A 14521-nucleotide genomic window follows, 5' to 3' on the forward strand; every position below is an offset into this window, starting at 1 on the left:
TGTGAATTTCCTTTCGGGAGATGTTTTTTACTATCCAAGCCCTTTATTGCAGCAATCTGGGTGTCCCTTGTGTTCCATTTGGGGGGGTCCAGGGTATACGAGGCCCGTCGGTGCACTGGCTGGGAGGTGGCTGCAAACTGGAGTTTGAAGATTTATCCATATGTCTTTTTACTTCTCTACGTTGTGAGTATATTCATATACTTGGTACTATGCAAATATATTTTATGGACATATATTGTGTTTTCTAAACAAATGTATTTTTAATCTCATAGATTAGGTCACCTTTGTGCAGAGTTTTCTTTTCCCTGAGGAAGGAGTAAAATTACTCTGAAATGTGTTTTTATGGATTTTTACAATATTATCTCTGTAACCAAACAATATCTCTTGATGGTGATGTTATGCTACAATATGATCTTTCGTAAATGGTTTGGCATGCCATAATTTTTTATATATGTATGAAAATTTGATGGAAAATAAATATTTCATATTCTTAGTCTATGTATTCATGCCTTAAACGTCCCATTCTATCTAGGGCAGGGGTGTCAAACTGGTGGCCCTTCAGCTGTTGTGAAACTACAAGTCCCGTCATGCCTCTGCCTTTTGGGAGTCATGCTTGTAACTGTCAATCTTGCAATGCCTCATGGGACTTGTAGTTTGGCAACAGCTGGAGGGCCACCAGTTTGACCCCCGTGATCTAGGGGGTCCCTCCTATATGTTTATCCAATATTCTAGGGATGGTTCATCAGGAATCTTTTTTCTTCTTTTTTTTGGAAAAAAAGATAAAGAGGGTGGGTACAAATCACCCCCAAATGTCTAACAAATGTCTAACAGTGCTAAACATACCAGTGGGGTTACGACCATAATCGCGACAATCCAGTAAAACCATAAACAGCCATATAACATCATACAAGACCACGCCACCTCTAAAGATGGTTGGAGGGGCAATAAGATTACAAAATTGAAGGAAAAAAAATCTGACCAAGTTACATTAGAAGTCCTAATGGCCTATAGGCTTCGTAGAAGTACAAGAGATCATAATATGTCGATATGAACATATACAATTAGGCACAACCAGAGTACACAATTACAAGCACAAATATTGTCTTTAAGAATCATTCTAACAAAATCAATTCCCCTGTAACGAAAGAAAGGAAAAGGGGGAGCAGGGATACAATTATAGGTGTATATAGGTGCATTTGAATAGGCTACTGTACTTGCATCTGACCCTTTTTCTAAAATGTAGCTATATGGCACCATGCAGTTTCACGCAGCTGAAAATGGGGTGTGTTTTCCAATGTGTACAGGTACTATTGCCCCTGTGCTCTGAAAGCTGCCTAGGCCAGTTTAAATTTTACTTACTAGAGAAATGACCTGGCACAATGTTGTATCTCCACAGTCATTTTATTTATATACCATGTAACTCCCAGAAATCTGCTTACGTGTGTATATATAGTTACATAGTTAGTCTGGCTGAAAAAAAGACAAAAGTCCATCCAGTTCATCCATTAAAAAAAAGAAGTTATAATCCTATACCCACAGTTGATCCAGAGGAAGGCAAAAAAAACCCAGCAAAGCATGATCCAATTTGCTCCTGCAGGGAAAAAAATTCCTTCCTGATCTGATTCCTGATATATTATTATTATTATTATTATTATTAATTATATTATATTACAAGTCCAATAAAATCTGATTATTATTCAAACACAGGTTGATGTCTCATCTAGAATTAAGACTAAGAGGCATCTTGGAGCGAAGCTTAAAAAAAAAAAAAAACAAATCCTCCCCCTCAAGAAGTTCTCTTCACTTTTGAAGAATTCTTTCTACCACCCTAAAAGGAGAATGAAGAGAAGACATATCTCTGATATGTTCCTGCATAAAATATTTAAAAGCATGGATGCTTTAGGGTTAAGTGCCCCACAATAGTGTTCACCTAACCTTGTTCATACTGGTCTCATGGTTCAACCCACATACTGTACAGCACATTTGATTCGTAAAATTATACATTAATGTATTGCTTATCAGGGAAACCCTCACCTGAGGCTATCAAATGGAGCCAAAAAAGAGTCAGATAGGATCCTGGGTGTTACCAAAGGAGCTATCAAAGCAATAGTGTTAAGTATGGACCCAGAGGTATGGGCTTTCTTACTTGAGAACCTACATCTCTTCCCTAGTATCATATATCCATATAAAATAGGTAAAGTCCTCCAAATTATACTAGCCACCTGTGAAAGCTCTTTAGAGAAATTGGTAACAAAAATTAGTATAAACTCCCTTTTTGTGTTTTATTACAGTAAAACTAAAGGAAAAACTTGTGGCCTTCATTTTGAATAGCGTAAGGGTTTATCATCCATGTCTATTTGTTTGCCATCTGTGTTCCATCGGGGAGATTTCCCTTTATTTCCTATCCCATAGCCAAAACAGAAAATGAAAGGAAAAGTGAGGGAAACTCTGGTTGTTGCCCGAGTGACCAGAACTATTGGCCCCATTGGAAGATTTCTCCTTTCTTATTATTTTGGGAACAACCCACTATTTGGAATTTTCTCAAACTCACTCTATGATGAAAACTAAAGTGAAAGAGATGAGTAAGCAGAATGAACACTAACCAAGGCCTGTGATGAAACCGTTAAAAGCAAAGGAAAAGAAAATTTAGAAGGTTATATTTTGGAAAATTGTTTGGTGTTCCATGATATATTAAATAGGTAATTTGATTGGGTCCTGTTTATTGGCTATGTTCCCATTGAATTGAATGGAATGTTATTACATTCTTTTCCCTCAGCTCTTTAATACATTTGGATTTGTCAGACATCTTCCCCTACCACATCAGAAGATTTTCAGGAATGTAAAGATAGTTTTTGGATTCCTCAGGAAAGTTCTAGAGGAACACAAGAGAACCAGAGTGTACAGACAACCCAGAGACTATATTGACAGCTATCTAGAAGAACTGGACAAGGTAGAGGAATTATTTATCGTGACATCAAACTGCCAATCTGTTATGTTAATGAATTGATATTAACATCTGCATTTCAACTGAATATAAAGCCTCAATGAAATACTTGATATCAGATTTGTTTCTATTAGGGAGTGAGAATCTAGTGTTAGGTTGCATTTACTTATATATGATGTAGTTTAGAATGAAGCAAGAGATGACATCATTGACATCCTGACCTGGGTATCCTTTGCTGCAGACAGGGCAGGCTTCATTGCAGAGGATCATGGCACAAGAGAAGTAAATATGCAAGCACATGTTAAAGCCGTAGTAAACCCAAAACCAAAATAATGTAATATATTATAGCTTACCAATTATTAGATGTAGTGGCTGCATTTGTTTTCTTTTTTATCTTTTGTTCCCCTCTATTTTCACTTGTGATCTGGCCAGTAATACAGCTCCTGTATTAGAGCGCCTACACTCTGGATGAAGGAGCACAGGATGCATATTTATCAGTCTGGCAGGAGGAGAGTGTTTGAAGTACTAGTAGATTTAAATGCAGTAACAAAGTGAAGTTAATGCAAATGGGTACTGCGCTAGGTGAACCCTTAAAACTTTGTGAGCACTATAGAGACCTTCACACCTCTGAAAAACGATCAAAAATTGAAAATAAAGCACTATAATAATTAAACAAAATAAGTGCATACATATGCCATATGCCCTGGAGTTCAGCTTCACAAAGTGAAGCTGAACTCCAGCTAATACTTTAAAATCAGTTACAGCAAACGTTTTTTTTTCTTTTTTGGGATAGAGGTTCTACATAAATAATTAAAAGCTGATACTTTTTAGCACCTCATCCTTGGAACTGCAAGAGAGATTTTCTGTTGAAAAACAACATACTTACAGACTGGATCACCTGATGAAAATAAAAGAAAGAAAGCCTAAAAAGGAAACTAATGCAGCCACCACATCTAAGAATTGGTAAGCTGCAATATAATAAATGTTTGCTTTTGGGTTTATTACTGCTCTACGTTTACATTAGGAAGAGTTATTGGGCTTGGGTTGGGCTTACAAGAAGGGTTGTTGGGTTAGGGTTACAGAGAGGCTTAATGTTAGGGTTATGGAATGGGTTTGTGTTTATATGGAGGATTATGGGGAGGTTGAGTGTTGGGGTTGCAGTGTAAGGTTTAGAGTCAGGATTACAGAGAGGGGTAGTGTTAGAATTAGAGGATGGGTTACTGCCAAGGTTACAAGGACAGTTAAAGTTGGGGTTATGGTGTAAGGGCTACAGAAAGAGTTAGTGTTGGGGTTACTGCGAGCTAAATTGTTAGGTCTCATTTACACTTCTGCTCCTAAACCCACGTGTTTGGAGCTTTTGGTAATTTTTGCCAAAGCTCCTTTAGTCAACTCAGTAAAAGCCTAAGGAGTTGATTTATTAAAACTGGAGAGTGCAAAAGCTGGTGCAACTCTTCATAGAAACCAATCAGCTTCCATTTTGTATTGTCAAAGCTTAATTGAGCAAGCTGAAGTTAGAAACTGATTGGCTACCATGCACAACTGCACCAGATTCTGAGTGCACATAGGCTTTTACCAGAGGTTAGGTGCAGAAGTATTTAGGGTCAGTAAAATGCTCCTCTCCTGAACGTAGAAGAATCAGTCAACGAAATTAATAAATGCCCAAGCTCTTGCCATGGGTAAATGTGATACACGCGTTACAAGCCGGTTTTTTTAGCTGCCAGGAGAAAGACATCTAGGGCTGTTGATTTTAGTGTCCAGTGTACATGAGGCCTTAGGGTTACAGCAGGATGAAAAATGAAAGGGTTACAGGGAGGGGTAGTGTTAGGGTGACAGGGACAGTTAATGTGAGGGTTACTGAGAGCGTTTGTGCTAGGGTTATATAGAAGGTATATAGGATTACAAGGAGGGCTATTGTGAGGTCTAGTGTTGGGGTTACAGGGAGAGTTAGGGTTACAAGGAGGGCTATTTTGAGGGTTAGCGTTGGGGTTACAGGGAGAGTTAGGGTCACAAGGAGGGCTATTGTGAGGGTTAGTGTTGGGGTTACAGGGAGAGTTAGGGTCACAAGGAGGGCTATTGTGAGGGTTAGCGTTGGGGTTACAGGGAGAGTTAGGGTTACAACAGTGGTTCTCAACCTTTCTAATGCCGTGACCCCTTAATACAGTTCCTCATGTTGTGGTGACCCCCAACCATAAAATTATTTTCGTTGCTACTTCATAACTGTAATTTTGCAGTGGGAGGAATAGTGCCCCATCATTGGTATCAGTGGGAGGAATAGTGTCCCATCATTGGTGTCAGTGGGAGGACTAGCGCCCCATCACTGATGTCAGTGGGATGAATAGTGACCCATCGTTGGTATCAGTGGGAGGAATAGTGCCCCATCATTGGTGTCAGTGGGAGGAATAGTGCCCCTTCATTGGTATCAGTGGGAGGAATAGTGTCCCATCATTGGTGTCAGTGGGAGGAATAGTGCCCCATCATTGGTGTCAGTGGGAGGAATAGTGCCCCATCATTGGTGTCAGTGGGAGGAATAGTGCCCCATTATTGGTGTCAGTGGGAGGAATAGTGTCCCATCATTGGTATCAGTGGGAGGAATAGTGCCCCACCATTGGTATCAGTGGGAGGCATAGTGCCCCACCATTGGTATCAGTGGGAGGAATAGTGCCCCACCATTGGTATCAGTGGGAGGAATAGTGCCCCACCATTGGTATCAGTGGGAGGAATAGTGCCCCACCATTGGTATCAGTGAAAGGAATAGTGCCCCACCATTGGTATCAGTGGGAGGAATAGTGCTCCATCATTGGTGTCAGTGGGAGGAATAGTGCCCCATCATTGGTGTCAGTGGGAGGAATAGTGCCCCATCATTGGTGTCAGTGGGAGGAATAGTGCCCCATCGTGGGTGTCAGTGGGAGGAATAGTGCCCCATCGTGGGTGTCAGTGGGAGGAATAGTGCCCCATCGTGGGTGTCAGTGGGAGGAATAGTGCCCCATCGTGGGTGTCAGTGGGAGGAATAGTGCCCCATCGTGGGTGTCAGTGGGAGGAATAGTGCCCCATCGTGGGTGTCATTGGGAGGAATAGTGCCTCATCGTGGGTGTCAGTGGGAGGAATAGTGCCTCATCGTGGGTGTCAGTGGGAGGAATAGTGCCTCATCGTGGGTGTCAGTGGGAGGAATAGTGCCTCATCGTGGGTGTCAGTGGGAGGAATAGTGCCTCATCGTGGGTGTCAGTGGGAGGAATAGTGCCACATTGTGGGTGTCAGTGGGAGGAATAGTGCCCCATTGTGGGTATCATTGGGAGGAATAGTGCCTCATCATTGGTGTCAGTGGGAGGAATAGTGTCCCATCGTGGGTGTCAGTGGGAGGAATAGTGCCCCATCGTGGGTGTCAGTGGGAGGAATAGTGCCCCATCGTGGGTGTCATTGGGAGGAATAGTGCCTCATCATTGGTGTCAGTGGGAGGAATAGTGCCCCATCGTGGGTGTCAGTGGGAGGAATAGTGCCCCATCGTGGGTGTCAGTGGGAGGAATAGTGCCCCATTGTGGGTGTCAGTGGGAGGAATAGTGCCCCATCGTGGGTGTCAGTGGGAGGAATAGTGCCCCATCGTGGGTGTCAGTGGGAGGAATAGTGCCCCATCGTGGGTGTCAGTGGGAGGAATAGTGCCCCATCGTGGGTGTCAGTGGGAGGAATAGTGCCCCATCGTGGGTGTCAGTGGGAGGAATAGTGCCCCACCATTGGTATCAGTGGGAGGAATAGTGCCCCACCATTGGTATCAGTGGGAGGAATAGTGCCCCACCATTGGTATCAGTGGGAGGAATAGTGCCCCACCATTGGTATCAGTGAAAGGAATAGTGCCCCACCATTGGTATCAGTGGGAGGAATAGTGCTCCATCATTGGTGTCAGTGGGAGGAATAGTGCCCCATCATTGGTGTCAGTGGGAGGAATAGTGCCCCATCATTGGTGTCAGTGGGAGGAATAGTGCCCCATCGTGGGTGTCAGTGGGAGGAATAGTGCCCCATCGTGGGTGTCAGTGGGAGGAATAGTGCCCCATCGTGGGTGTCAGTGGGAGGAATAGTGCCCCATCGTGGGTGTCAGTGGGAGGAATAGTGCCCCATCGTGGGTGTCAGTGGGAGGAATAGTGCCCCATCGTGGGTGTCATTGGGAGGAATAGTGCCTCATCGTGGGTGTCAGTGGGAGGAATAGTGCCTCATCGTGGGTGTCAGTGGGAGGAATAGTGCCTCATCGTGGGTGTCAGTGGGAGGAATAGTGCCTCATCGTGGGTGTCAGTGGGAGGAATAGTGCCACATTGTGGGTGTCAGTGGGAGGAATAGTGCCCCATTGTGGGTATCATTGGGAGGAATAGTGCCTCATCATTGGTGTCAGTGGGAGGAATAGTGTCCCATCGTGGGTGTCAGTGGGAGGAATAGTGCCCCATCGTGGGTGTCAGTGGGAGGAATAGTGCCCCATCGTGGGTGTCATTGGGAGGAATAGTGCCTCATCATTGGTGTCAGTGGGAGGAATAGTGCCCCATCGTGGGTGTCAGTGGGAGGAATAGTGCCCCATCGTGGGTGTCAGTGGGAGGAATAGTGCCCCATCGTGGGTGTCAGTTGGAGGAATAGTGCCCCATCGTGGGTGTCAGTGGGAGGAATAGTGCCCCATCGTGGGTGTCAGTGGGAGGAATAGTGCCCCATCGTGGGTGTCAGTGGGAGGAATAGTGCCCCATCGTGGGTGTCAGTGGGAGGAATAGTGCCCCATCGTGGGTGTCAGTGGGAGGAATAGTGCCCCATCGTGGGTGTCAGTGGGAGGAATAGTGCCCCATCGTGGGTGTCGAGGAATAGTGCCTCATCATTGGTGTCAGTGGGAGGAATAGTGCCCCATCGTGGGTGTCAGTGGGAGGAATAGTGCCCCATCGTGGGTGTCAGTGGGAGGAATAGTGCCCCATCGTGGGTGTCAGTGGGAGGAATAGTGCCCCATCGTGGGTGTCAGTGGGAGGAATAGTGCCCCATTGTGGGTGTCAGTGGGAGGAATAGTGCCCCATTGTGGGTGTCAGTGGGAGGAATAGTGCCCCATTGTGGGTGTCAGTGGGAGGAATAGTGCCCCATTGTGGGTGTCATTGGGAGGAATAGTGCCTCATCATTGGTGTCAGTGGGAGGAATAGTGCCCCATCATTGGTGTCAGTGGGAGGAATAGTGCCCCATCATTGGTATCAGTGGGAGGAATAGTGCCCCATCATTGGTGTCAGTGGGAGGAATAGTGCCCCATCATTGATGTCAGTGTGGTTGGGGGGGGAATAGTGCCCCATCATTGGGGTCGGGGGGGGAATAGTGATCCATCATTGGTGTCAGTGGGGGGGGGGAATAGTGTCCCATCGTTGGTGTCGGTGGGGGGAGGTATAGTGCCCCATTCTTGGTGTCAGTGGGGGGAGGAATAGTGCCCCATCGTTGGTGTCAGTGGGGGGAGGAATAGTGCCCCATCGTTGGTGTCAGTGGGGGGAGGAATAGTGCCCCATCGTTGGTGTCAGTGGGGGGAGGAATAGTGCCCCATCGTTGGTGTCAGTGGGGGGAGGAATAGTGCCCCATCGTTGGTATTAGTGACACAAATGATGGGGCACTATTCCTCCCACTGACACCAATGATACTTACCTTGCTGACCCCTGCTCCAGCCTGGGCTCGCTCTCTCCCATCTACAGCCTGCAGCAGCAAAATTTGCACTTACCTGTCAGCTGTCTTCCTTCTCTGGCCTCTCTCTTCACTCGCTCCTGCAGCTCCCTCGATCTTCTTTGATCTACGCGCGCTGCCACTCGGCTCCTCCTCTCCAAGCTCCACCTCCTCGCCGGTGATTGGCCGCCTGTGTGCCTCTCCTGAGCTACAGTTCCGGTGGCCAATCAGCGGCGAGGAGGCGGAGCTGTTGAGTGATCCCAGAGGTGTGGCCAGGTGACAGGGGCAGCATATCATCCCGCCCACAGATCGCCTGAGACAGAGGAGCGGTGTCTCGGTTCCTAAGACCATCGGAAATATGTGTTTTCCGATGGTCTTAGGCGACCCCTGTGAAATGGTCGTTCGACCCCCAAAGGGGTCGCGACCCCCAGGTTGAGAACCGCTGGGTTACAAGGAGGGCTATTTTGAGGGTTAGTGTTGGGGTTACAGGGAGAGTTAGGGTCACAAGGAGGGCTATTGTGAGGGTTAGCGTTGGGGTTACAGGGAGAGTTAGGGTTACAAGGAGGGCTATTGTGAGGTCTAGTGTTGGGGTTACAGGGAGAGTTAGGGTTACAAGGAGGGCTATTGTGAGGGTTAGTGTTGGGGTTACAGGGAGACTTAGGGTTACAAGGAGGGCTATTGTTAGGGTTAGTGTTGGGGTTACAGGGAGAGTTAGGGTTACAAGGAGGGCTATTGTTAGGGTTAGTGTTGGGGTTACAGGGAGAGTTAGGGTTACAAGGAGGGCTATTGTTAGGGTTAGTGTTGGGGTTACAGGGAGAGTTAGGGTTACAAGGAGGGCTATTGTGAGGGTTAGTGTTGGGGTTACAGGGAGAGATAGGGTCACAAGGAGGGCTATTGTGAGGGTTAGTGTTGGGGTTACAGGAAGAGTTAGGGTCACAAGGAGGGCTATTGTTAGGGTTAGTGTTGGGGTTACAGGGAGAGTTAGGGTCACAAGGAGGGCTATTGTTAGGGTTAGTGTTGGGGTTACAGGGAGAGTTAGGGTTACAAGGAGGGCTATTGTTAGGGTTAGTGTTGGGGTTACAGGGAGAGATAGGGTCACAAGGAGGGCTATTGTTAGGGTCAGTGTTGGGGTTACAGGGAGACTTAGGGTCACAAGGAGGGCTATTGTGAGGGTCAGTGTTGGGGTTACAGGGAGAGATAGGGTCACAAGGAGGGCTATTGTGAGGGTTAGTGTTGGGGTTACAGGAAGAGTTAGGGTCACAAGGAGGGCTATTGTTAGGGTTAGTGTTGGGGTTACAGGGAGAGTTAGGGTTACAAGGAGGGCTATTGTTAGGGTTAGTGTTGGGGTTACAGGGAGAGTTAGGGTTACAAGGAGGGCTATTGTTAGGGTTAGTGTTGGGGTTACAGGGAGAGATAGGGTCACAAGGAGGGCTATTGTTAGGGTCAGTGTTGGGGTTACAGGGAGACTTAGGGTCACAAGGAGGGCTATTGTGAGGGTTAGTGTTGGGGTTACAGGGAGAGTTAGGGTCACAAGGAGGGCTTTTGTGAGCGATATAGGAGGGTTAGTGGAAGAGTTCAGGAAGTGTTAAGGCTACATAGAGGTTTGTGTGAAATGGCCCTAGGATATGGCATCACTCTCAGCACCACAAGCTGTTGCCAACAGCAAGCAGAACAGAACACCCAGTACTGAATACTAAAGTACTGTATCTTCATAGGAATAGTATGATATAGATGTGACTTTCTTTCTCTTCTGTTTTGTTACTCACTGGTGGTCATTATGGCCTGCTACACTTCCAGAAGAGTGATGATGGGGGAATTCATGTATGAGACAGGTATTTCTACAGCAACAACTCTGTATAGAAACCTTATACTCATTATTTTGACCACAAACCTCACTATTTCAGTTTTTTTAATTGGTTCATCACCATAGATGTGCATAGGGAAATAAAATGAGAGCTAAGCTAGACCGCAGGCCACTTACCAGTCTTCAACTCCATGATATGGAGAACCTCTCCACAGAAGGAAGTCTCCTCATGTACTTGTAATATCTTTCTGTTTTTTATTCAGGAGAAGCAAGATGGTTATAAGTCATCTTTTGATGATGAAAATCTGTTTATGTGTATGTTAGATCTCTTTGTTGCTGGGACAGAAACCACATCTTCCAGCATGGAGTGGACTCTACTGTATATGATGATGTATCCAGATATTCAAGGTACAGATATTCAAGCCAGGCTTTTGGTTATGCATATTTCAAGAACTCCCCTCTCTATAATACTAGTATATGCTAGATAGCAACATCTAGACAGAAGAAATAAATTATTTTTGTTTATTTGACCAAAATCTAAAATACATTTACTTTGCATTATATAAATCATGTATGGGTAAATCATTCAACTGCAATACTGTTTTATTTAGTAAGATCCAAGTGCAAAATGCAGTGACAAACAATGCTGCTGTGCAATCAACCTGTAAAGCCAATTGGATATTACCTTCTTTAACCACTTGCCTACTGGGCACTTTTACCCCCTTCCTGCGCAGACCAATTTTCAGCTTTCATCACTGTCGCACTTTGAATGACAATTGCGCGGTCATGCAACACTGTACCCATATGAAATTTTAATACTTTTTTATTTATTTTATTTTTTGCACTATAAACAAAAAAAGTAAAAAAACATTTGAAAAAAAAATATTTCTTTGTTTGCTTCTAACAGTTTTGCAAACAGGACATTTTTCTTCTTCACTGATGTTGATAAGGATGCACTGATGGGCACTGATGAGGCAGCATTAGTGGGCATTGATGAGAAAGCACTGATGCTGCTGCACTGATATGCAGCACTGATGGGCACTGATAGGCAGCACTGATGAGGCAGCATTAGTGGGCATTGATGAGAAAGTACTGATGCTGCTGCACTGATATGCAGCAATGATGGGCACTGATGAGATGGCACAGATGAGGCAGCACTGATGAGGCAGCATTAGTGGGCAATGATGAGAAAATACTGATGCCGCTGCACTGATATGCAGCAATGATGGGCACTGATGAGATGACACAGATGAAAAAGCACTGATGGACACTGATAGGCAGCACTGATGAGATGGCACAGATGAGGCAGCACTGGTGGGCATTGATGAGGAAACACTGATGATGCTTCACTGATACGCAGCAATGATGGGCACTGACTGATGGCACTGACTGGCGGTACTGCTAGGAACTGCTGGGCACTGATGGACGTAACTGCTGGGCGGCACTGCTGGTCACTGATGTACGGCACTGATGGACACTGAGGATCAGTGCAGATCTGCTCTGTGACATAATAAGTCCTCACACATTTACTTCCCTGCGTTCTGTGACATGTAGTCACTATGCTCTGTCAGTAGCACTGCGGTGTCACACATTTCACAGAGCCTGCCTTCTGAACTACAGAGCTGCTGAAAGGAGCAGTTTCAGGAGGCGGAATCAGTTCATGAATCATTGCTTGCAGGCAGCAAGGTACCATGGGATATGTAGTCCTTTGAAATTGAAAGTCAGCCACAAAGGAGAAGCTGCAAAGCATGCTGGGAATCCAGGAAGTTGTGGAAAGAGATGACCAGCAGACAGGCAGCACTCACTGCATGAAAGGAGATTTATTTTAAGTAAACATATATTTGATTGTCAAAAATAACAATTGTTTGTATTGCTTTCAAAATGCTGATGTGATAGAATTAAAGTGTGAGCTGTAATCATAGATCACCTTTCTATATAAGTATTAAAAGCAAAAAATGGCAGAGGTTGTAACCGTTCCCTACTCTGTAAAATATGGGAAAATGACTTTCAAGCCTGTATTTATACCTGAAGAAGTAAATCTTGTTGTGTAAAATAAACTCCACAGGGTGAATGAGCACTGTATGTTCTGTGGTCTAACATGCCTTCTCATTACAGAGAAATGTCGGGCAGAAATAGATAAAATTCGAGGAGACAGAGACCATCTTGACTTTGATGACAGAGGAAGGATGCCATACACACAGGCTGTTCTACAGGAAGTCCAGCGCTTTGCCTCAGTGGTACCACTAGGAGTCGCTCACTCACCCATCAAAAATGTGCAGCTGAATGGTTATATAATCCCAAAGGTGAGCAAAGAATCTGTTGTAAGGTTTCATTTAGACATGCAGTTGGGGGGGCAGCAAAAGTGTAATTGAGCCACATTTTTACCGCCCGCCAACTACTCCCCCTTAAGCTGCAACAGGCAGCAAACGTTGGGTGTTTACATACCGCGGGCATGGTGCCCTCAGCAAAGTTTACCTGACATGTAGCGATGCCGCCAAATGCTACACGCGCTAGCAAGAGGAGAAGCACTGCAAACGTCCCACAAACACATGCAATGCACTTAGTTGTAGCCAGGGGCGGACTGACAACTCATGGGGCCCCCGGGCAATAGGGGATCATGGGGCCCCTGTGTCCTCACCCATACCCAAAACAGCCTATGAAAAAAGCAAATGAAAGGTACGAGGGGCATCTCATGGGGCCCCCTACTGACCCCGGGCCCTCGGGCAGTGCCCGAGTGCTCGAATGGTCAGTTTGCCCCTGGTTGTAGCACGTTTGTCAGAAAAAATGAGGTTAAAACAGGCGGTGAGGAGGTGTCACATCACTTTTTCGCTGCCTGCCTGTAACCTCTGACGTACAATCTGAACACAGAACTTCAAAGTATGGGAAATTTAGATGCACATTCACAGATGTCAATTCTCGATGTCGTGCCTCTGAAAAGCAACCTGAATTTTCCTCCTTGCCACGTTTTAGGGCTAGTTCACACTAGATGTAGTTCAGTGCGCTTTTTTTCTGCATCAAAAATGCATGCACAGTGTTTTCTATGTATTCCAATGGCCCTAGTTCACACCAGTGCAGTCGGCTCCAGTTGATTTCCGGTGCAGAGTGAAAAAGTAAAGCATGCTCCATTTTCTCTGCACAGATCTATACTGGAACATGGCAAACAACATTAAAACTGCACCGGAACTACATGTGATGTGAGCTGTAAGCAATAACGTATCCGAATTATATCCAGAGTGCATTTTTTAGTTCCGGACTGCATTTTCGTAGTGTGAACTGGCCCTTATCCCGGAAAATACTGCACTATTGCACTGCAACTCCATTGCACGTGGATGCAGGGTGGTTGCAGCATTTGCTGGAATGGATTATGCCCAGTGGTGGTACTTCCTGCCAAATGCAACAGGGACAGGGCCATGGATAAGGGGGTACCACCAGTCCTCCTGTACGGGGCCCAGGCCAGCAGGGGGGCCCAGGCAGCTGGGTGAATCAGATGTGGGCAGGGGGGTGATCAGCACAGTGGGGGAACAATTACTGGAATTGATCCCCTGTATGGCTCTCTGCAGCAGCCGAAAGCTGGCTTCTTCTCCTCTACCGCTGCTGCAAAGCTGCTGCAAAGAGAGCCAACAGGGGATCAGTTCTAGTAATTGTTCCCCCCAGCTGGTCTGGTAAATATGTCATATTCACCAGCCCCTTTCATTCCTGAATGAACACAATGAACAATCGGTACCGATCACTCAGTGTTCATTCATAATTGAAGCATAATAAAAATGTGTTTTGTTTTTTTTTTGAGGGGGGAGGCCCTGTCAGGTTAGTGTTATGGGGCCCCGCGGTTTCTAACAGCAGCCCTGAACAGGGGATACTTTTTGCCGTGGCATGTATACACTCTTTAAACTCCCATCCACTGCTTTTATACCATAAGAGGGTGAGGTTAAGGGATGGTAAAAACATGGCTCAACTGCTTGTTTCTACCATTGTCCAACCGCAATTATAAAAGAGGCCTAAGAGATTTTCTACTCCAAAGCTGGCCAAATACTTGAACTTTATGTGAAGTGTACAGAGTGACACTCCATTAATGTCCCTGCACAGCAGTGCAGTGACATGTGAGACCATGCAGATCGGTGCGATAT

At 45.7% G+C, this 14521-nt stretch overlaps 1 protein-coding gene across 1 annotated transcript in view; it reads left to right on the plus strand.

Moving 5' to 3' along the window:
• LOC149449705 (cytochrome P450 2D15-like) overlaps window positions 1-14521 on the plus strand; it is a 61406-nt gene that overhangs the window by 27558 nt on the left and 19327 nt on the right. The window contains exons 5-7 of the mRNA XM_089692867.1: window positions 2777-2950; window positions 10661-10805; window positions 12513-12700. Coding sequence (XP_089548993.1) covers window positions 2777-2950; window positions 10661-10805; window positions 12513-12700 — 507 coding nt within the window. The remainder of the gene's footprint in view (window positions 1-2776; window positions 2951-10660; window positions 10806-12512; window positions 12701-14521) is intronic.

The sequence above is a fragment of the Staurois parvus genome, unplaced genomic scaffold (assembly GCF_062004578.1).
Source record: "Staurois parvus isolate SC_StPar_1 unplaced genomic scaffold, SC_StPar_1.0 ptg000607l, whole genome shotgun sequence".
Classification (NCBI taxonomy): Eukaryota; Metazoa; Chordata; class Amphibia; order Anura; family Ranidae; genus Staurois; species Staurois parvus.